At 34.8% G+C, this 25091-nt stretch overlaps 1 protein-coding gene across 4 annotated transcripts in view; it reads right to left on the bottom strand.

Annotated features, from left to right (window-relative positions):
* Nucleotides 1-15523, bottom strand: part of LOC135123560 (putative nuclease HARBI1) — an 85294-nt gene extending 69771 nt beyond the window's left edge. For 3 of the 4 annotated variants that reach the window (XM_064048342.1, XM_064048345.1, XM_064048341.1), the window contains exon 1: nt 15305-15523. In XM_064048342.1, the coding sequence (XP_063904412.1) occupies nt 15305-15328 (24 nt within the window). In that variant the 5' untranslated portion in view covers nt 15329-15523. The remainder of the gene's footprint in view (nt 1-15304) is intronic. The other variant, XM_064048344.1, reaches the window with a different exon arrangement.
* Between the last annotated feature and the right edge of the window lie 9568 nt (nt 15524-25091).

Here is a 25091-nt window from a genome sequence, read left to right as displayed (position 1 = left end):
CGATTATTTAGCAGGGGCCAGTGTAGCAATCCACATAATTGCAACTGCGATTAAGAAGGAAAATAATGAGATTCCACCCAAAGAGGACCGAATCGACATAGTTTTAAAATACATTGGTTAAAAATTACGGACAACTAATAACCCGGATAGTTTGAATGATGTACAAGCCGACATATTGAATGTGTAACGGAGCATCCATAGAGCATCTAATGTCATCATCCCACGGCACGCTGAAACTCAACCACGGCCCCACTCCGCGCGCATCCGCTATTACAGTTGGCCGTGCCATTACACCATGTCCGCTACCCAAGCGCTTAGTGCCATTTACGCTCGAGTGATGACGCCCTCGGCAACCACCCACGCATCAAAGAATTGTTAAAACTTTTATGACTTAAACGGCTTAAGCCAAACCACCCTTATAAGTCAAACTGGCTATTGTATTACTTAACTCAATTCACAGCTACATAATGCACAGTAATAATTTTGCGGTTCGGGTCCACAAAGCTTACAATAGCCAGTTTGACTTATAAGGGTGGTTTGGCTTAAGCCGCTTAAGTCATAAAAGTTCTAACAGGTGTATGTCAAATGAGGTTACTTTAAAAGGTACACACCAATAAACGTGCGCAGAAACCAAATTTGGTTTGACAATGCGAGATGACAGAATCCAGCACTTGGTGATTCATCTATCAGTGGCGTCTGGCGTTAGAGAACTCTTTGGAGAATTTTCTCAATTTATTGTTAGTGTATTATAGTGTTATATTTTAAGTTTCTGGACGTGTTTTTTTAATGATAAGTGTGTTAACTGAAACCATCATGCCACGAAAAACAAGAAATTTATTAGATCCTAAACTAAAAAACGCCCTTGCTAAATGTTGTGGTGAATTAAAAAGTTTAGCTCCACAATTGACTAGTGGCGAGTTGGAAGAAAAACTGTCAAAAATTTTTGATGTGCGCTTACAGATAATTTTTGGTTCACAAGCTGCTCCAGCCACATTCGGTGCTTGTATTGTATTAGACAACGCGTCATATCACAATGTCCGTGATATAAAGCATCCAACTTCTGCCTCCCGGAAGACAGACATGATTGCACTTTTAAGACAGAATAAAATACCACACAATCCTCAAGACATAGAATCTGAATTGTATAATTTTGTGAAATTGTATAAAACGAAGACTCCAGACTATCGTTTTGATAAAATATTAAAAGGGCACGGACATGACATTTTAAGATTGCCCCCCTACAGTCCGGAATTCAATCCCAGTGAAAATATTTGGGGTGTCGTAAAAAACTGGGTGGCAACAAACAACACGACTTTTAAACTAAATGATGTGGATCGGCTGGCTCGAAAAAAATTCAGCGAATTATCTCCAGAAATATGGAGAAAAACGTGCGAAAATAATAAAAATCGAAACCAACTTTATTCAAAAACAATAAGTTTTTGATGCTGCGCTCGAAAATTTGTCATTTACCGTCAGCACGGGTTCTTCAGACGAAGATTGCGACACCAGTGATGATGACAGTAATATGAGCGGGGTAGGCGTGCTTGAGGATGGCTTGGACATTTTTGGAATGTAACAAATACAAAAATGTAGAAAAGCAGGTAGTGGCAAATTATTTGGAAAACTTTATAATATGCACAGAACTGTGAGACAGACTGCCTTACTTGGTTCATTATGATTTAAGAATCGTACGGCAGCATGGCCTGAAGTTATTCACAAATGGAATAAATGTTTCAATCAAAGAAAAATATTTATTCGAACTGTTGACTATACGGCAATAGAAAACATAGTCAGGTTCCCTGCCTTAAAACTATTTTGATACTAACAGCCGGTTTCATAATTGAACCTTAAATTAAATTTAAGTAAAGTAGACTTAAAGATAAAGTAGACTTTAAAATAACAATTAAAGTACATGCGTTTCATAACAATGATCGCCAATTTTTATATATTTTGAGGTTATATTCCGTATTCGTGCGCAAGCAACAACGTGAACAGGTGAAAGTAAGCAAAATAAAATAAATTATGGAGACCCCCAGAAAAAGATCTTCAAACTTTTCAAAGGAGGAAGAACTTCTTCTGGAAGAAATTTACAAATATCGGGGGGTATTAGAAAAAAAAAAAACAACGAACAACGTGACCGCATAAGAAATTAACAGTTTTGCAGTAACCTGTTAAATAATTAACGACAATTAATTCTTACAAGAATGAATCGTATTTGCTGATCAAATGTATGCCTCTTAATTCGCGTGATGCATTTTTCGGCGGGCGTACCAACACTTGTAGACTTTACCACAAATGTGAAGACGGTAAAGCGATTTTATACTATAAACTAAAGCCCATTTTCAGCCCTCCGTGCAACAAACCATGAAGGCGAAAGTGGCGGCTCAAATTTTTAGCCGTTCTTTTGCTGCATAAATTCACAGTTTAATTTCAACTAGTAAGTATACAGTTAATTATATTTTATATTAATATACATACACTAGTATGTAACTTATTGTCATTAAAAATGACACCCAGTGGCGAATCCTCCGCGCCGACAATACTGTCTGTTCACCACCTAGTCAAACTGGATGACAACAAACAGTAAAGTCCTTCATGATAATTTGTACTGAGCTTCTTCAAAGTGACTGTTTCTCAAGGGTGCGGTCTCGTTCTTTTAATCAGGATCCGCTCGAGAATTTTTGGGGCGATTTGTTCTTCTCGCGGAACCAGTGATACTCCTACAGCAGAACAAGTCATAAGCGCCGTAAAGACGCAAATTGCCTGTGGCCTCTCTAACGGTCATATGAAAGAAGGTAAGTGTGAGGCAGACGACGCGAAACTTTTGAGCGACTTCCGTCATTTATTTACGGGATTGCATCAGCTACTTAACCCACCGGGAGTGGATCAAAGGACCAAGCACTTGCAAATGAAATAGAATTAGCTATTTTGTATGGAAGTTCAGGCATGTTTTTCACATCTTATGTTAGCGGCTACATTGCTAAAAACCTCTTGGAAAAGTCAAGTTGCGATTCTTGCAAGAGCGTGTTAAATACTGAGCCTTCAGCAGAAGACAATTTCAACATTTATATTTCAAATAAAGAATTTAGTGCCGACAAACGTAGAAATTAGTCAAAAAGGTAGGCATTATAACTAACGCAATGACAACAATCATTCCCAAGTTCAAATACAGACAATTTTTTGAATGGATTTCCTATGATCCCCATTAGGTATCAATGGTAGAATGTATTGTTGCTGCTGTAGGCAGAGTATAGCTTCGATGATATGCCACTGGTTTCAATCGTAAGCGAAATTCCCAAAGAAAAGCTCGAGAATCAGATCTCGAAGCTGAAGTCGTAATAAGGTCGGAAAAAACTGAGTTGTTAAGAATTTTATTTTGTAACCAACACTGTATTCATGTGGTCGACTTTCGTCGAATTCTCAACAACCCGTAATAAATTCCCACTAATTAACCTGTTGTTACCGACAAAATTAGAAAAAGATGAATGTATCATGAATAAGTAGACAATTCTACTAATGGTGAGAGGCCGGAAGATTGAAATGCGCTCCCAAACACCCTATTATAGTATTTGTTAAAATTGTGTTATTTTGGTACCAATTCTCCTGGTTAAAGTCATCTAGTGATTTTACTCTCTGTATGTTTTAATAGCGCCATCTGTCATTGTAGATATATACAAGTAAATCCTGTTCCAGTATGTTCCTTCGCTTTTCATAGTTTAAAAATACAGTCAGTCATAATTTGTAGTTCAACGAAGTGTTTTATTTGCCCTAGTTCAACAGTATTTAACATTACTAGCATGGTAAAAGGGTTTTTGCTGGCGGACAGAAGGATATGACTGTTTCTCACTTGTAAATAACTGTTATAAACTATTAAAAACTCCAGAAGATCCAATATTTGAAGAAACATCGTATGAGCTTTACACGTATTGCTTTGGAAACGCACGTCAGCATGGCACTTATCATAGCCGTCGGGAGGGAAAGGAATCTGTAATGTCGGCTAAATGTATCGTGGTCTGACTTTTTGACACAATTTGACATCATGTATTTCGGTTTTTACTTGAAAAACGGGCAAAATTTCGATAGCGGTGCCAAAGGCATATGCAGTAGGAAAGTTCTTCTTTGAGGTGTTTACATTATTATCGGAATGTGTCTCAGGAATTATGAAGCTGCATTCTGGATCACGTTTAGTACTTGCTGGGGAGCTTGAAGAAGTAGGAACAGGTAGCGGTGACTTGGAACCATGGAAGTGAATCAACGAAGACGACGTCATAGCACTTATTGTGTTGTCTAGTTCTGTCATTTAGATTTTTCGATTTATCGTTTTCGATGTATTGAAATGAATGTGGCGCAAGCTATATTACTGAGGAAGCAGCAATTGTCCCTGGACGGTGTGTTTTGTGTATTGTGAGAAATTATAACGTTGTACTGTGCCGAACCCGATTTTCCGACAACAGAGCATTCACTCTTTGTTTCGGCGCTTCTTGAGCTACGTTTATTTATAATTAACATGTTGCGAAAGCAAAATGTTCACAAAGCTTGTTCGCCCGACTACGAAGCGTTTGTCGTGTTTCATCAGGAGGAGTTTGCCGCATTTTTGAAGAAGATGGTTGAGTTTAAGCCTTTGGTGCGCGATGTGGAATTTGAAGTGTTTTTGTGTGAGTTACAAAAGTTTTCGAACTTCATTTGTAAGAAGAAAGTGATAAAGTTCCAGCCCAAATTCAAAAACATATATCAACCCATGCACATAAGTGTTGACGCATTGCAGACAGTTTTAAATACCGGTTCCCTTTTTCTAACTCTGCTGAAAGAGCGTGGCTCCAAAGAAACGTTTTATGTAAATTATGAAATGTTTATAAATAATTTATCGTTACATGTAAAAAAGTCCATATGGTGATGGAGACGAAAAGCTGTTTGATTCGACTGCATTAAATTTTACTAAGACAGAGTATCAATGTAGTATCATTTTATGAGATTTACTTAAAGATGCCTAGTGTGTTAAGGTACCATGTTCAAAGTAGATTAGCTTATTTTAAGGAACATAATGATTATAACTTTCCTGATTTAGATTTCCCCGAGATGTATGCACCAAGTGAATAAATAATAAAATCGGTATTAAATTATTATTACTTTAGTCCTGCGTATTAAGTACATTTATGTTTCGATGCTTATTTCTTATCAGGTATTCATGCTATTGCAATTGCTACCATCAACGCAGTCACCAGCAACTTCAGTAAGGTACCAAAAGTCTGTTAGTACCCAATCACAAACAGACCATGTAAAACTGGTGTCGACTGCGTCAGGCACTTTTGCTGAGAAAACCAACGGACAAGTTCAAGTGAACATACGAAGTAACTGTAGAAGTATGAATAAAGTGAGGGAAATATCTCGTGCTCGTTCCCCTTGCTTCTTTGAAGAAAAAATGGTTCCCACTCAGTAACCTATTCGATCACCGAAATGTTTTTCATCATCATGTGACTTTATGACTGTAACGAAAACTTTATGCAACAGCTATGTTCCACCAACACATTCCAGTTGCGACGGAATATCCACAGCTGGAAGAAGGCTGAATTGAACTCATCTTTTAATTGAAACCAAATCAAGGTTGTATTTAGGTCTTACAAATGAAGTCTACATTTTTGTCATGAATGTGGAAGAACACGCTGAGGTAGCAAAAAGATTGGTGTCAGAATGATACCAATAGGAGAACTGGGGACCACTTTGTGCGACAAAATTACAAATATAGTACAGGAATTAATTTATTGACCTGATACATTGTCAATAAAGAAAACTTTACCAACAGCTTTTCGGGCAAGATACCATACAGTGGAATCTATAATTAATTGCTTGGTTTCAAACAAAAGTCAGATCAAATGCTGTATAAAAATGTAGAAAAGCTCGATTAAGAATTTGTTAAAGAAAAATGAAGTTAGAATAATTGTCAAAACCATTGTCTCTGCGGTACACACGATTTACGACTACGTGGAAAGAGTGGAAATTTTGCAGATCTGTTCAATTTTCGGGTAATTCTGGAAATAAAATAATAATAGCTCACTTGGATAATTCGATTGGAAAATTAAAATATCACATAAAATACAAAATGAACTGATTGTATCATGTGGCAATGTACTAATTAGAGACATTATAGAAGAAGCGTAGAAGAATTTATGGACAAGGAGCATTGTATAGATGTAGCAACTGAGATGAAATTCATGGTAAATACTGGGGATTCTGACTTTGAAGACGAAGAATCTACATGATCAGAAGATGAGGAAATCTCAAAAAATGCGCAAAGTTACGATGAGTGGAGAACAACGTGAGGATCACACTTGAATTCAACAAACAATAATAACGCTCATTTTGTACACTGCTACACACAAACTAATAGATAAATTACCCGTTGAAATGCATCTGTCTAGCTATGAGTTTTGTGGACAGATACAAAACGTTTAGCACGAGGCGAATTAGGTATTAATCCGCTTGATCACGCTTGTCGAGCACACGATATCGCATATAAAAATTATGAAGATGTGGTTTTTCGGGATTGTCTAGCTGTTGGAAAGCAACCAAATTCCGACAGTTTCTTTTATATACAAGTAATGTTTTAGAAGAAACTTTACCAAAAACCTATTATGAACACTTTTTGATTTTAAGTGTAGCCACCACATTTCTATTGGACCCAAAGAAATGGACACAACAATTATGCAAATTCTTTGCTTCGATGTTTTGTGAAGAATTTTTCTATTTTACATGGCAAAGAATGCTTAGTATATAATATACACAACGTAACCAGCTGCTAACTGGCTTGCGTCTATTAGCAACTGGAGGGCACTTATGTGCAGTTGCTGATTATATGGGCATGCATCTCTCAACAGTTTCTCGTATAATAAAGAGAGTTGCAGGAAGCATTGCGAGATTGTATCCACAACATATAAAAATGCCACAAAACTAACTGGAATTACAACAAACAAAATTATTTTTATGAGAACGCACATAAAAATAGAGTCGCCAGGTAAGTTTTTATTGTGTACGTGTGTATCAAGTATGTTCATGGAGTATTTTTTATATTTCAGGTGGAAAAAATCCGGAAGTTTTCCGTAACTGTAAGGACTATTTTTCGTGAAGCGTTCTATGGAGGCCGCACAAATGCGTGTAAATAATATTACAATTGCAACACCGACGAAAAAATAATGTATTGTGCGTTCGTTATACCCCTACGTAAATAAATATGGTAAATATCCAATCGGCCACCCTGTAACATTTATGCAAATGCCGTCAGGTCGATGGGTTAATTTAATGTCTCGTACTACCATTAATAAAATATTTAACCGAATTTTAGAACAAGAGAGTGCACCAACAAACTTCAAGATAACAGACTATAAAAAGGCCAGAAAACCGTCATAACCCAAATTGTAACAAAAAATTTAGTTTTGTCAAATAACAATATTAATTGTAGCATTAAAACAAATGATGGCTCGATTTGTAAGATAATTGAATTGTATTTATCAAATGCTGAAATTTTTATTATAGACAAAGAATTATTGAAACAAGTTCATTTTTCAAATATCCCTCAGAATCTAATCAACTTGGTTTTTATTTAATTAATGAAAACAGTTTCGAAGAAAATACCACAATCATTTCTACTAAGTGTTCAAAACTTCTTTTAATGGTACAATCATTGTTTGTCATAGTTTCTCTAAAGTACGCTTTCCAAATTCCACTTTTCCGGAAATAAATAAATAACTTATAAGTTTTATAACAAACCATGCAATGATAACTTACCTAAATAAATCACAGGAAGAAATAGTAAACTATCACTGTTGTCGAATAACCACAAGAATCGCTCTGTGCGTACACTTCGAGGCAGTACAAGAGAATAACAAATTATGTTTACGCTTACATACAGAGAGCCCTGAACCATTAAATGGTGATTAAACTAACATTACATTCAGCTTCACCCAACTGCTGGTAATTAGGGACCTAGACTTTCTAAGGGCTTCACATTAATGGCTGGTAATTAGTGAGATGCATTTTCTAATGGAAGGCGAAACTATGTTAAACGCAGAATTATTGGAGATTGTGGGACGTCATTGTCAAACATAAAAAATTCGTGGATAGACCACTAGACTAATGGGTAAGCAGAAGGAGACCCGTAATCAGGAATACTGTCGCACAGCGAAGACGAAATTCTGGACTTGATGAAGTTGTTCACGGACAACATCTGGGGCAGGGCCGGCTCTAAGGGAGCAGGCGCCCCGATGCAACTTACTGTTTAACGCATTTAAAAAAAAATTTGTAAAAAAAACAAAGTTTTGTAATCACATATTTTTGTAGAGAGATACTTTCCATTAACAAACATGCATAAAATTATGATGAAGCAGTCTTAATATATAAAAGTGTTTGTCTTAACTGACAGACTGACTGATTCATCAACGCAAAGCCTAAACTACTGAAGCTGCAAACATGAAATTTGGACAGTAGGTTCCTTTTGTGTCATAAGCACCCATTAAAAAAATATGTCTGGAAATTCCGCTCCTACGGGGACAAAATAGGGGATGAAACTTTGTGCATAAATCCCGTGAGTTTTTAAGTCAGACGGGTTCACTGGGGAGGGAGTAGTGAACGAGATGAAAAATGATAATTTCGGAGGTTTCCACGGTCGGAATCAATACATGATCGTTTGCCGAGTTGGAACCGTGTCATTTCTCAAAAAAGTTTAGCCTCTGGTATGGTTGACATACTGAGTTACCGTGCTCTTTTGCCTTATTCTTAACCCTGCTCCTGAAGGTACCACTTACGAAAGTGTGCGAAACGTTGAGCCCAAAAACTCAATTTACACGGTTACAGCCCGGAAAACGATCATGTATGAAAAATGATGAGTCCTAATTGCGAATTCCACGCAAACGGAGCTGCGGCCAACAAATTTTCTATAGTTTAGGAAATATCGTTGTACCCTATCAAATTTTATTGACAATAACGAGACGGACAGTAATACAATAGCAAGAAATATTTACAACTTAAAGTTGTCGCGTGGCGGTAATCCGCAGACCTTAAATTTCTAAAGCAGCGGAAGTCCGACCCTGTGCGTACAATTACCTGCATTGTTCTCCGACAAATTCGGGGGGACTTGTGTGAGCCGTAAATATTTCTTACCATTGTACTACTATCCGCCTCGTTATTGTCAATAAAATTTTATAGGGTACAACGATATTTCCTAAACTATACATAGTATACGTATAAACATATTTATATTGCAAACGTTTTTGAACTTTTAATATTGTAAAACTGATACGATTTCAAAGTTATTTTTAATTTAGACTTACCTCAATGTTAATCGAAATTTACATTTAAAATTAATGATGACAAAAAGCCACGAAATGATACACACAACCAAATTCGGCTACAAACAGGAACAGTGAAAAATATAACAAAACTGTTGAACAACCACCCCAACCAAAACCAACCGACTAGACTTGCAAAATAAAATTTTTAAGTATGCCGACATGGATTTTTATGATAAAAACAAACGTGACAAATATTAGGAAAAACATCTGGTTGTGGTCATACCGCTGTCCCGTCAAATTGTTACCCAGATAATGCATCATAAATCTGGTTAATTTTTATCGATATTGATCTAAAGGTCCGATCACCCAACCCAAAGGAGCACTCTGTTTCAATTATTACAGTTTGAAAGTGCCAGGAATTGACTTGGGATCTGTTTTGGTGGTCATAGTGGAATGTTAAAATGTAGCTTTTTCTGAAAAGTTTTCGATGGGCGCCTTGGTCTGTTACTGCTATAATATTTTGTTGGTAGTGATTCAATACAAATCTAATATTAATTTATTTTTATAGAGTTAATATAAAAGCATAGGCGGCGCCCCTTGTCACGGGCGCCCCGATGCGGTGCATCTTTCGCTTACCGTGTTGAGCCGGCCCTGATCTGGGGCATGTGGTGCATGCTCCTACAAGAAAAGATCGCCCAGGAATTTCTCCTCAGATACGGGCCCATATGTGAGCGGAGAGACTGACAGAGGGTCGCCCCGTCGGAGACATGCGCACCCGTCGCCTCGACGTAGGCGTCGTGACACGAGGCAGACATTTCTTTCGAAAATTTCGAAGTTGGCATGATATTTTAAGCTGGGTCAATGTCGTTAGTAAAATGCTTCAAAGTATCAATCTCGATGATTCGACAAAGACCTTGGATAATTTAATAAAATGTGTTCAAGAATTTCGTTCGGACGGACACTTTGCTCTTGTAGTTGAAACAGCAAAAACTTTAGCAAATGAATTAGAAATTTCTCCCGAATTTAAAGATTGCGTAGACGTAAAAAACGTGTGTTCGATTATGGAGGTCACGATGAACCGCCGGTTAATTTAGAATAAAAATTTAAAATTTCATTTCAATTATGTAAATGGAAGATTTGAGCTTCTAACGAGTCATGCTCAAAAGTTTCAGTTTTTTGCACATTTTAACGAATTTTGTGAACTACTTAGATGATGAAACTTTGGAATTGGAACGATTTACAAATTGCTTTAAGTGATAGCGAAGAAAGGGATGGAAATGCTCCAGAATTATATAATGAAATAAAAATATTTGAAGATACAATAATAGAAATAAAGAACTGCACTCCATTTCACATGTTGCGATATATATGCTCTAACGATTTATTTGGTGTATGTATTTCCAAATTTCGTTGAGAATACTACTAACCCTTCCAGTGACAGTAGCAACCGTCAAAAGATCATTTTCACAGTTAAAATTAATTAAATCGTATCTACGATCCAGTAATTCGCAAGAAAGATTAGTTGGACTAGCATTGATAGCTATTGAAAGTGAAAAAATTGACACGAACAATATTTTAGACGAGTTTGCTGCAATGAAATCCAGAAAAATTTTATTTTGTGTATGTAGCGTATGCTTCAATTTTTGTAATATATTTTTATATTTATGATTGATTTATTATAATTTTATGTATGTTAGTTCAGTGGCGGCTCGAAATCCCTATTGCAGTCACCAGTGCGAACAAAAATTACGAAAATTGAGAAAATGATTTCAGAAAATGATGAAAGTTTTTCGGAAGCGCTGCAGAAATTTTATTTGCAAACTGTAGAGCTTCGGCAAAGACTCCCAAATAATATTTTCTGTTGAAAAAGTGCTCAAACATCAAAAACAATCAAAATTGCGAAATTGAGACTGAATACGAGAAAGTTAATTTTATAGATTGGAAAAGTACAAGTGACACCATTAATAAAGTGCTGTTTCATTGATTCGGAACAAAAAAATATTATTTTTTTACATATGAAGCAAGAGTAAGAGAATTATCAAAAATCCCTTGTGATGAGTGTGTTGATCTCATTGTGGAGACAGATCCTACTCAGAAAACAAGATTGGTTTTAGCTAAAGATAACCACAATGCTTTAACAACACCCTCCACATTAACAAAAATGATTTGCGATCATGCGGAAAAATCATTGAAACGAGTAGGACTAAATGGCTAAAATGTCATAACAAAACTTTTTATTGCAACATTACAAAGTATAGGTTTTGATTTTTTTAAAAAGTACGATCACTTTTTTGAGATAAATGAGACAACATCAGATGTTAGTGAATCTCATTTCAATACATTAATCAAAACTATTTTTAAAAAATATTGAAGCCTACGTTTACGCCACTTTTGTTTTTTAGAAACAGAGGGAGAAAGGGGTGTAAACCAGCGGCAGAAATTTCATAAATTAGTTTTGTTTAAAGGACAATACAATATTTGAATATTTGTTTTCTTTAACCCTATATATACATTTTCAGTGTTTTTTTCTATGTGCAATGTACAATCGGTGGACGTACACAACTGGAAGGTCATTTTTGTAGTTTATATGAAGTCGATTGTATACGATTTTAAACTTCCCGCGGTTTCGGTCTATATAGGTGTACTTGAAGTCTTTGCCTATACTGCACCATTTGGCGTCTTCGGATTGTTTTCTTCGTTTAAACTGTTTTTTGCCATATAGAAATTTCGTTTTTGTGTGGGGTGGCGATAAATGGGGGCAAAAATACTCACGATAAAAAGAAACATAACGCGGGTTTGAAAATCAGCACGAAGCTACGTCTTGAAGAACTCCTTTCCTGATAAAATCGTTGGGAATTGGCTCCAAAATCGGGTTGTATTTTTATGTAAATATGGTTAGGGGTATATTAATGATGGTACAGATCACATTAATAGAACCGCTAAAAAATTTAAAATGCTTACTAATGATAAAAACACCAAAGGTTGTTAAAAAAGAATTCGAGTCAGGTAGACAGAATTATTAAGTTACCGAATTTTCAGAAAAACTAGATAATTGCGTATTATATTTTTTATCTGTGGCTAAAAGTTGGGATCTCTTTTTACCCATAAATCTAAAGATCTTTGAAACAAGGTTCCATGATAATTTTTCAAGTAAGTTTAAAAGCGATTAAAGTTAAAATATGTAAGTCGTTGCGATGTTTTCCATGACAATTTAACTCATATAAAAAATATCCCATATATATATTATATTTTAAGTCATATTGCAGAAATAGATCGCTTTTTGTACAGTACAGGAGGCACAGATCGTCAAAATTTCTACAAAAATCGGGGGTATCTCAAGGCTCAGTCTTGGGACCATTATTTCTTATTCTTTTCATAAATGATTTGACATCGAGGTTGCATATACCATATTTACTCTATGCTAACGACTTAAAAATTTATCACCGTATTGACTCCATATAAGATTGCACTATTGCAGAGTGGGGTCAATCATATTGTAGACTGGAATTCCAATAATAATAATCTGACTTTAAACAAAGATAAATGTTACATTTTATCTTTGTCTCAAAAATCTTCAGATATTAGTTTGGAGTAAGTCTGGTTTCTAGTAGCACCTATTCCCATACCAATGAACTGCTTAGTTGTTTGAATATTTCCATGATGCCAGAGAAACAATTCGATCATATTTAAGGTCCATGTGACCTTGAATTATTGGTGGTTATTCAAAATGAAAATAATGATCCTGCCGACAGGCTCATGAACATTGTCTCAAGATTTGAAATGGGTAAGCGATTGAACCTGATTCAATGAGGCTCTTATGAAATGTTTTCTAGTGGAAAACAAAGTATCAATAAAAAAAAAATAATAACACAGAGAGGAAATAAAGAATATGGGCTGTACACAGATATACCTGAAATAGATCCAAATATAATCAAGATGGAATGCGAACTCCTTGTGGAGAAACTGAAGGTAATAAAGTTGGTTTAACAAAAAAATTGTTGTTATGTCATCCAATATAAATTTATAGGTCAGTCAAGAAGACAGGGATCGAATTGGAAAAATAAACGCGATGTTTGGACCTGTAATAAAGAGAAGAACACATACTCTTGCCACAATATTGTCAAGGTTTGTTTGATCCAAAATCATTTCTATTCAGAAGCTGTAGAATATGGTATTGTTAAAGAGCAAGTTGACAAAGATCAAAAGAAATATGAGAGTAGAAAAATCAGGTCTATGGGTTGACTTCGATTATGGATTTCTTGGAGCTTCTCCTGATGGTAGTTTTTTGTTTTTTCGTATACCTAGTGTTTATGTTAATATTTATATAATATTTTATAAACATGGCATTGAAAGTGTGATGTAAAAATGCACTTACAACAATTTCAGGAATCGTAGGGGACGCTGCAATTGTGGAAGTGAAGTTCGGGATCTTAATGCAAACTGTATAGATGACGTCATTAGTAAAAAAAAATCAAAGATAACTTTGAAGAAAAATCACACGTATTACTATAAGGTAAGTATTAACAAGAACAAATGCTACTTCATTGTATACACTAGTGACAAAATGGAGCTCTTTGTAGAAGAAATCGAAAGAGATCAAAAGTTTTGGCAAAGAGCACGTGTTACCAAAATTTATAATTTTTTTTTAAATATTGCATAGGTCTCGAGATAATCGAAGACAATATAGGCCAAGGAAAACGCTGCAAAGATCCTCCATCCATATTAGAGGCTATACAAGAGCATGAAGAAAAAAATAAAACGAAGTTATGGTACTATGTAATTTTTAAAATTTATAGTATAGTTAGTAGTGCTTGTATAAGATCATGAAGTCAAAGCTGACTAGACTAGAAATTTAAAAAATCACCTGTATATCGAATATTATCATCACAGTTATTAATATTATACTCTGAATTGTCAATAAAATGCTTTTCCTTTACATAATTTTAATATATTTTGGTGGGAATGACAAATTGTGATGTTTTTTTTAATTTTATGATTTTCAATAATTAATTTATAACATTAATTCGATTAGTTTCACTATGAAACTTCTTTGTTAGATTCACAGGCATCTCTTTTTGTAAGTCATTTTTCCAACCTTGTTGGTATCTAGTTCTAAAGGTAATAAAAAAAAGTAGATAAGTCAACGGTTTAATATGAAAATCACCGCAGCAGTTTTTTTCATTGGCAACTGAAATCAACAAGTGGTTGTTTTTTAATTTTTGCAAAAACTACATATGATGCAGTTTTGGAGTTTTTTCAATCGATTATTTTCATTATGCAAAAAAACTGCAGTTTACACCTTTGTGTCACAAAAGCTTCGGAAGTATTTGACCATAAAATAGACTCTTTTGTTAAAGGAAACTTACAAATTGTTCAAAAATAGTAATATAAGAATGAGCAAGTATAAAAAAAATTTGAATTAAACAATATCGATTCAAATTTTACTAAGTTAACCGCCTTGGTGCCACGCACACCAAGTGCCCCATCAAGTGTTTTGTCTCAATGTTTAGAGCTGAAAACTTTTTTTTTCAATAGATGTAAAAGCAACAGGGTCCTTTAGTTTTTATAGCACCCATATTAAAAGAAATTTACTTACTAAATTTGTATTTTCAAAAGGCTGATGACTTTCATCACGTGTCCCGCGATGTGAGTAGATTGATATGGTCGCTAGTGGGGCGAATAATGAAATGATGAGCAAAAAAAATGAGATCAAAGACGACTATCGATTTTTTGAAACTTTGTCTTTGATCGCTGCATTTTCACCCCAAAATTTTTAAATTGATCTAGCAAAACGCACATTGTCAAGAATCCGTAGTTGTCTTTGATCGTGTTTTTTATTGATCTCTCGGCATAAACGACGTCTCGTATTCAACTTGCAACGGAAGCGGCAAGCTAATTATACAACGCACCTTGTTTAAAAAAAAAATTGCGTCATTTGACTTCCCAAATTATAAACTACATAAATTGAGATGTTCACAGTTGGGCCAAATCATAATCACAACATGCAAAAATAGTGTACTTACCAACATCAACAACTTCTGGAACATTCATTATTCCATCAGGTGAAAATATAGAACATAGTAAAACAACCTTTCTGTACCACGACGCGTTTCACATAACAAACCTCACCAAAAACCATCATGTTGTAAAACAGACAGCAAAAATTTTACGAGCGTATTCCACCAATAACCGCCGAATCGAAAATGGAAAAATAACCGACCGATGACCGAATGTAAAGCACATGTAAACAGGCAAAGCCAACGCATGCGTATTTCCTCGATGGCGACCGGCTGTGGTAACCGCTGTCCAACCATAACTACCCAATTCAATTAATAAAGTTCCATTTTTAACATCACAATCAAGCGAGTCTTTGTTATTAAATGCAAAAAATCAATATATTGACAAAAGTAAATTTACAATGTATCCATAGGTTATTATTAAGTGACTATGTTATCCAGAAATTCGTGTATAATTGGTTGCCTATAAAATGTGCAAGAAAATTTATGTTACAAAATGGCTAATTAAACCAAAAATATGTAGAACCCAAAATGCAGAGATTTCGTGAATTTATTTTTAAAATTATCACAAATTTTGAAGGTTGTCATCCAAGTCTCAACGTCTGTTGACTTTGAATGTCGTTAAAAATAAAATTTTATTCAAACTAACCACCCCTATTAGCAGTGTTGTGGACAGATGCTTTTAAAAGTATGTAGATACAGATATAGATATATGAAAGATAAAATATTTTTTCGAAATGTATCTAGATACAGATACAAGAAAACAGATACTTTTTGAAGCTTTGGCTAATAAAATAACTGAAAACATGTTTATGTATTTTTCTATGTATTGTATATTGTTTAATAAATTTTTAAAAATTAACAACATTTCGAACGTATTGTCACCTAAATTATTTCTTCTTGGTATCAGAATTTGGTTTCCGCTACTAAACACCCGTTCCACAGGTGCAGGAGAAGGGATTGTGGTATTAAATTTAAAAAATAAACATTTTACTGTAGCATAGTTATTCAAGACTGAAAATATTTTCTTTTTTCCTGCTTCACTGTTTGATGTGTCGCAAATTATGCAATATTTATTACGTACGCTTAAAAAGAATATTTTTTTTTGTTTTTATTCCCATACTACAGTGTCCAAATTGTGTTTGAGTATATCTCCAGAATTAAAATTAATATTTCAAAAGAATACGGGAAATGATTATTCTGTGCTGAAAGTCTGTTGTCGGCAACCTGTCATAAATTATTATTCTTCAATATCGGCTTACGATGTTTTTATGACCATGTCCGGTAATCGTCTGTCCCGGTGCGGCAGGAAGAATAGCTGGTTCCGTTCGAAGGCAAAATTAGTACAATTTCTTAGAAAGGTACGTAAACCCCTTATACTTTGGATCAAAGGCTGCCTGGCAGGCCGGAATCACCAGAGTGCAACTTTAAATTTTCAGATTTTTGTTGAAACTCATTTTATTTTAATCTCGTTTCACGATTTCTGAGAATATATCACGATAAATTATTCTACCGAGGGTTGTAAAATATTAATTTTATTGCCCAAGATAATTACACTTAAACATCATCGGCACATTTTAGGGCAAAACGGACCTGCCAAGCCCGCCTCGAGTTAGATCCAACAATGAAAAAGTGAAGAAATAACACATGTGGCAACAGGAAAAGATGCTACATTTTTCTGAAAAACAAAGATATAAAACAGTAACAAATATGCGATTTATGCGAGAGAAATGTATGTATTGAACATTCGATTAGTCGATTAAAAAACTAATTTGTGCTGATTGAAAAAATTAATCATTATGTACCGCGCAATTATTATTTTCTAAAAATAATAACATCCTTTAAACAAATATTTTTACTCTTAAAATTACTCTTATTTAATAACACAAATACAACCAGCGGGCCTACCGGACCCGGGTTGCTCAGGTACACAGATAAAATGCAGTGCCCCGATAAGCGTAAAACGCAGTGAATAGTGAATTGTGGTTTATGGTTTTTAAAATACCATCTTACCATGGCTTAGATTTATTACCCCTCAGGATTATATTTAAAGATGTATATGTACTGAAGGCTACACTGTAGGAAATGATAGTATTTAAAATATGAAAATTTCCTTGACAGAACACTATTAGTGGACCTCTTACCTCTATTTTTGTTTATGTGACCAAAATCACCAACATGAAGTATCAAAAATTACTACTAGTATAACTCAACTGATAACTACTGAAAAAAAAGTGCAATAAAAAATGTACCTGTATCTGCGCCATTAATTTTGTATCTAGATACAGATATCTTGTGCTTAAATTCGATTTTATCTAGATACAGATACTAGATACCCAAAAATGTGTCTAGATACTTTATTTAGATACAAGTATCTAGATACTGCCCAACACTGCTTATTAGGTACTTTACTCCGAAATGTTAATTTGGAAATACGGCAAAATTTATGGTTTCAAGGGGTTTGTGCATATTATCTTAGAAGGGTGCGGCATCATCTTGATGTGGCTAGATCAATCGGAACTTTCTTTGTTCAATACCTATTATGAATTAAAAACTCTAGGTACGCAAGAATCGTTGCAATTATGTTTCAAATGCGAATGAAGTTCTTATTTAAAATGTTTATATTTTTTGCTTCCCGAGCATAAGCTAAGCATTGTAGACGTTTTTTAACCAGCGGTACCGGTAGGTACTTCCTAGAAGCCAATCAATCTTACATTTTTCTGACCAAGCCGCCCACTTCCCGGATAATGACATATTTCCAACGACAATAATGGACATTTTTCAGACCAAGGTACCTAACTCGACCATTATTCGGTCATTAGAATAAATCCCCTGTTTAATGGAATGCAGGTAAAGTTTGTCTAAGCTCATAACTGCAAACGCCCACAAATACTTTATGAGAGGTTATAATTTTCTGTGTAAAATTCTTAATCAAAGACTTTTTGCCAGGACCGTAATCTGGTTCAGCCATCACTTGTTTACAGAGACCATATTTTCAGTTTACAGAAATTTTAAACACACTGGCATTGATTAAACTAAACAAATTGAAATCTGGTTAGGAGACTCTGACCTTTAATGGATCTTTTGGTCTTTTGTAAGTGGAGGCCATTCCAAAAGAGTTGTTTTTGCAAAATTGTCTACTAATTACTAGTTTATTTGGGGTGTCGTAAAAGTATTTGTGTTTCCACCAAATTAGGCTTAATTAACTACTTTAATATGAATATTTTTAGTAGCTAAATGTGCTTTTTGCTAATATTAACAAATTTAAACCATGAAACGATAAAACTGGACAAAGACATCGTGTCCAGTCAAATGGCGCCAATATTTAACTGTCAAAATTATAAACCTTGATTAGCATGGTGTGAACCTTGATTTTTATAACAATGAGGATTGTTTTGACTCATAGGGGAGAAGGTGGGAATACCGGCCATGAGGGTAATACCGGCCGTCTGATTTTTTCTGTATAACACAAAATTTAGCGAAAGTAATGTACAACTCCATCTGTGGTTCTTATTCCGAACCTTCTATTCAAATGGGCATTGCAGGTTCCATTGATTTAAAACATGAGAGTCGGTTTTCACTTTTCGTGGTAGTTGTTATAGTAAGACGACATTTTCAACGGTGAGTAAAAATATTAATTTTTACGTTATAATGTTTAACTATATTGCTATAAATGGCTGATTAACTGTTCTTTTAACAGTAAAGATTAATTCTTAAGATCACTTTAAACACCAATGCAATGCATGTTGTTAAACATTAGGTGTAAATGGTGGAAATACCGGACGGTGTGTTGGGGGTAAATACGGCCAGGCCGGCATTTCCTCCAATTGTTGGAAATGCAGGTGATGCTATAGTTTTAATATTTCATTTGACAGATGCCACGTAAATATAAACGAAAAACTCAGAGAGCTTCTTGGTCTGAGGAAACGCTAAAAGCGGCATTACTGGAAATTGATAATGGTTCCCCTTTAAGGGCGGTTTCAAGACGTTTTGGAATACCTAGATCAACTTTGCAGGACAGATGTAGAACTAAAAATACTGGTCAGGCGACATTAGGTCGAAATCCTGTGTTTTCAAAAGCTGAAGAGAAGGAACTTGTTGAGCATATAATCCAACTATCTAAAATGTTCTACGGAATTACCCCATTTGAAATAAAACAATGTGCCTTTAAATATGCCATCAGAAACAATGTTAATAACCCTTTTTTGAATGAAGCTGCGGGTAGAGCATGGTTAGAGGGTTTTCTTAAAAGAAATCCTCAAATTTCATTGCGAAGACCTGAAGGTACCAGCCTCAATCGAATAAAAGCTTTTAACAGAGATGAAGTATCAATTTTTTTTAAGAATTTAAATAATGTTATGGATAAATACCATTTCTCTGCAGCACAAATCTTTAATGCAGATGAGACAGGTATCACAACCGTGCAACGTCCAAGCAAAATTTATGCGCAAAAGGGCCAAAAGAGAGTTGGCTATGCTACCAGTGGTGAAAAGGGCAAAACAACCACTGTCATGTGCTCATTCAGTGCTGCGGGAATGTATGTTCCGCCTATGTTTATATTTGCTCGAAAGAGAATGTCCCCTCAACTAAAAAAAAATGGCCCACCAGAAGCAATGTATTGTTGCTCTGATAATGGCTGGATCAACGAGACATTGTTTCTTGACTGGCTAAATCATTTTAAGACTTCTGTTAAAGTTTCGAAAGAGGATCCAGTTCTTTTGATTTTAGACAATCACGTAAGCCACTCCACATTAGGGGCCTACAATTATTGCAAAGAAAACGGCATAGTCTTGCTAACTATTCCACCACACACATCTCATAGGATTCAGCCTTTAGATGTCTCGTTCTATGGCCCATTAAAAACTGCATATCACAATGAATGTGATAAATATTTAAAGAATCATCCGGGAGAAAAAATAACTCCCAACGAAGTGGCAGAAATTTTTAATAAAGCCTTTGCTAGGGTGGCTACTCTAGAGAAGGCACAGAAAGGCTTTCAAACTACCGGAATCTTTCCTGTCAATGCTGACGTTTTTACAGATGACGATTTTTTGGCTGCAGAAAATATTAAAGTTAGTATTGACACTATTGGACCGCATCAAAATAGAGAGGATTTACATAGAGGACTAATTGATCCCATTCAACCAAGTTCAAGCTTGCAAACGGAGTTATTGGAAGAAGAAAACACTCCAGAAACTAGCCTGTCTGAAAAAGTGTCCTTCTCCGAAATAGCACCCATTCCTTCTACGTCTTCTAGTTCATCCGCTGCAAAAAGAGGAACTGGCAAGAAGCAGCATTCAGAGATTGTCACTTTAACCCCAATGAAAGATGTGCTAGAAGAAAAAGAAGCAAGAAAAGCGAGGAAAGCTGAACGTAAAGCTCAAAAAACTGTGAAAAGAAAAGTTTTGTGTGATGATAATTTGACTAAGTCTGTAAAGGATTCTAAAAAAGGAAATATAGTAAAGCAACGAGAAAAATCATCAAGGCGAAAAAAAAGTGTTCAGTATTATGCCGAAGATGAAGAAATGGAAGAAGAGCATTTTTCTGACAACGATATCAATTATGATATTTGCATCATATGTGGCGAATTTGGCAAAAATGGTGAAATATGGTTGAGATGTGTATCTTGTGGCGAATGGGCACATAAAGCTTGTTCGGGCAATGACAACAACGCTTTCATCTGCGACTTTTGCCATTAATGGGGTAATTCCGGCTGCGGCCGCGATTACCCCCCTAATGTGGGAAATACCGGACTTTGCAGACTTTTACTATATAGTGTATATTAATATTTTTAATTGTTTTTATACTTTTAAAAATATATCAGTGGTGAAGCAAAATATATGAAGTAACTTTGACACAAATTTCAGATTACCATAACGCCTCTTTTTCAAAATATTAATAAAATTGCTTAGACGGCCGGCATTTGCACCTTCTCCCCTACTGACGTCTCCGAAAATAAGTAAATTATCGCCCGTTGCAAAATAATAGTCCCTCAGTCCCAAATTAATTATTAATGTTAAATTTAAAACTACTTCTAAACCAAGACATAAGGAGTCCCCAAGATTCTTTAAAAATACTACACAATTGGTCCCTGAGATTCATAAAATTATTAACTACAAAAACAACCCACAAGGAGTACCCGAGATTCTTTGAAATTACTTCAGAAACAAGACATATGTGGCCCCAAGACTCTTTCTAGTCACTTCAAAAACAATCCACAAAGAATCGCCAAAATTCTTAAAAACTACTCATTTCAAAAACAAGTCACAACGAACTCCAGAGACTCTTTTGTTTTATTACTTCAAAAAGAAAACACAAGGCATCTTCGAGATTCTTGGAGATTAAATTCATCACGATTGAGATCCAGACCGATAGATGGGGCTTATCTTTTTGCTTTTTTTGCTTAATACAATAGTTTTCTTTGGGCAATAGGGTCACTGAAGAACATGTTCTGCAGGGTAAGTCTTTTAGATTAATACGGATTTTGTAATTAAGCTTCGTCCCCCTTGTGTCACGATGAACAAAAAAGAATCCTTACAAATGAGATAGGGTGGGTGGGCGGGATTTATATTTTGTATATTTTTTCTTAATATACACAGCCTTCCTTTCACAATAAAAAACTGAAACATGTTTAAAGTGGTAAATTTTATCCCTCACACTTCTCTACAAATTTATCCTTTTAAACATGTTTTCAATTTATTGTCGTGAAAAGAAAACTATCTACACATATTAAAAAAAAGCATAATACAAACCCCTTTCTCAATTGTGATAACTGTTTTTATTCGTCGTCAGCCGAGAGGCGGGACTTCATTGCAAAATCCTTATTCCTCTACAAGAAACTACCATGTGAAACATGTTTTAAGGTATCATGTTGAAAGAAAACTATATGTCAAATGACAAAAATTAGGCCCCGCCCACCCACCCCATTCTCAAACGTGAATTTTTCATTAGTTATCAGACCGAGGGGTGGAGCTTAATTGTAAAATCGATGCTCCCCAAAACAAAACTTTATCATTTTAAACGTTTTAAATATTTTGGTGTGAAAAGATCGTTACATATATCTAGAAAAAAGGCCAACTTTAACTCCCACCTACCCACCGCCATTTCAGTTGTAATGATGTTATTCCTTATGAGCCCCGGAGCTGAGTTGAATTGCAAAATCCTTATTTCTCTACAAAAACTTATCGACTAAAATAGGTTTTGAAGTATTGAAAGAAACCTGTATATATTTAGAAACAAAAGCAAATAGAAAGCCCCACCCACCCTCCCTTATCTCGGTTGTGATGAATTTTTCGCCAAAACATGTTTTTTGTTTTATCAAATTGTTCAAAATAGATCAATTTGAGAAAAAGGAGACTACTAACACTTTCTCCCCTACTATGTCAACGATAACAAAAGATGGTTTACAAGGTAATTTTTGTAGGGAAACAAAGATTTTGCAATTAAGCTCCGTCCCTCGGTCTGACAACGAAAGAAAAATTCATCACATTTGAGACTGGGGTGGGTGGGCGGGGCTTAATTTTTACTTCTTTTTTCTTAACATATAGTTTTTTTTTCAGCAACATGATACTTAAAAACATGTTTCACGTGGTAGTTTCTTGTAGAGAAACAAGGATTTTTGCAATTAAACTCACGACGAATAAAAAAAATCATCACAACTGAGGTAGGGTGGTGGGTGGAGCTCATACTTGGCCTTTTTTCTCAATATATGTACTCTGCTTTTCACAACAAGAAACTTAAAAATACTTCAAAAATCAGATACCAGTGGTCCTCCAGATTCTTTCAAATTACTTCAAGAACAATCTACAAGGAGTCCCCGAGATTCTTTCAAATTACTTCAAGAACAAGACATATGTGGCCTTGAGACTCTTTCAGGTCACTTCAAAAACAATCCACAAGAACCCCCGAGATTTAAAACTACTTCAAAACAAAAGACACAACGAATTCCAGAGATTCTTTTGATTTATTTCAAAAAGAAAATATATACAAGGCATCTCGGAGATTCTTTGACATTACTTCAAAAACAGAACTCAAGAACCTCTGAGATTTTTTCAAATCACTTAAAAAACAATTCTTTCAAATTACTTCTAAAACAACACAAGGCATCTTCGAGATTCTTTGACATTACTTCAAAAATAAGACACAACCACTTCAAAAACAATATGTAAGAAACGCCCGAGGTTATTTCAAATTAGTTCAAAAACAGGACTCCAGATTCTTTAAAATTGCTTCAAAAACAACTGATTTTGAGATTTTTTCAGATTATTTCAAAAACCAGATACAAAGGATCTCTACGATTCTTTCAAACGACTTCAAAAAAGACACAAGTGGTCTCCGAAATATGTACCTTCAAATTTATTCAACAATAAAACACCTAGAACCCCAACAATGCTTCAAACCCTTTCAAAAGCAAAACTCAAGACGCCCCCACAATTTTTTGACATTACAAAAAAATACACTAGGGACTCCCAAAATTCTATATATAAAGTGTTAATCTTAATGGGCCGTTCCTCACGGGGGTGTAACACGTGCAAAACTCGGTGGACGTCAAATTTATTTTGACTTAAAAATTATTCCACTGAAATCTGGCTAGTTTTGAATAAGTAAACACTTACAAAAACTACACAGATTCAATTCATTTTGACATTTTTGCGATGATTAGACAAATTTTATTAGCATTTTACCATCTACATAATATTGCTAATACTTATATATATAGATACATACAACATTTGACAACAGTTAGTACTTTCGGAGATCTGTCTAACAAAAATCCGTGACGGCAGACAAACGGGCAGACCGACAGACGGAAAAGCGTTCGTCGTACTCTAGGGGTCATGAAAGGTCGTGAAAACGTTAAAGTAAAGAGTGAGCCGACGGACTCGATTACATGAATGAAACACTATGAATTCATGCACATTTTTGGAGATATCGCCACTCACCCCTTGTGTAACAACACAAACACACACGGAACTGTCAACTGGTTAGGGGACTCTGACCTTTAATAGATCTTTTGATCTTTTATAAGTGAAGACCCGTCCAAAGGAGTTGTTTTTGCAAAGTTATTTACTAGTTACCAGTCTATTTGGGATGTCGTAAAAGTATTTGTGTTTCCACCAAATTAGGTTTAATTAACTTTAATATGAATGTTTTTAGTGGATAAATCTGCTTTTAGCTAATGTCAACAAATATAAACCATGAAACTATAAACCTGGACAAAGACATTGTGTCCACTCAAATGGCGCCAATATTTAACTGTGAAATTATAAATCTTGATTAACATGGTGTGAAGTCATAAAATCCAGGATTCACATTACATGGACAACCTTGATTTTTATGACACAGACGATTGTTGTGTTACCAACAAGTACAACGATGAAATTTGAAAAGGTAATTATATTAATCCATCTTGAGATGTAGCAAACATTAATGATTTTCAAATGCTGAACAGTCAAGTTAGGTGCTATAATTTTCCTCCAATAATAAAAAAGTCTATAAATTATTACTCTAAAATCTAGAAAATTATTTTTTTTATTTAAAAACGAATGTATATTTGTCAAAAAAATGGTTGTAAGAACATGCCAATTTATATTAAGCTTTTTTAACATTTAGTATTAATCTTATTTGTTCTGTGGTTGAATTTAAATTCTGTGATTTTTATTTGTTGTGTATGCAACACAAATGTTCCATTACCGGTATCTTATTTAAATACATTTGTCAGCAAATAGTGAAATATATATTTACATTTTACATACTTTGTGGAAAAGATAAACTAACAAACTATAAAAAAATG

The sequence above is a fragment of the Zophobas morio genome, unplaced genomic scaffold (assembly GCF_036711695.1).
Source record: "Zophobas morio isolate AGI-343-1 ecotype UQ-CSIRO unplaced genomic scaffold, CSIRO_AGI_Zmor_V1 ptg000006l, whole genome shotgun sequence".
NCBI lineage: Eukaryota > Metazoa > Arthropoda > Insecta > Coleoptera > Tenebrionidae > Zophobas > Zophobas morio.
Note: the sequence above shows the minus strand (reverse complement) of the source record. Positions and strands in the feature narration are given on the sequence as shown.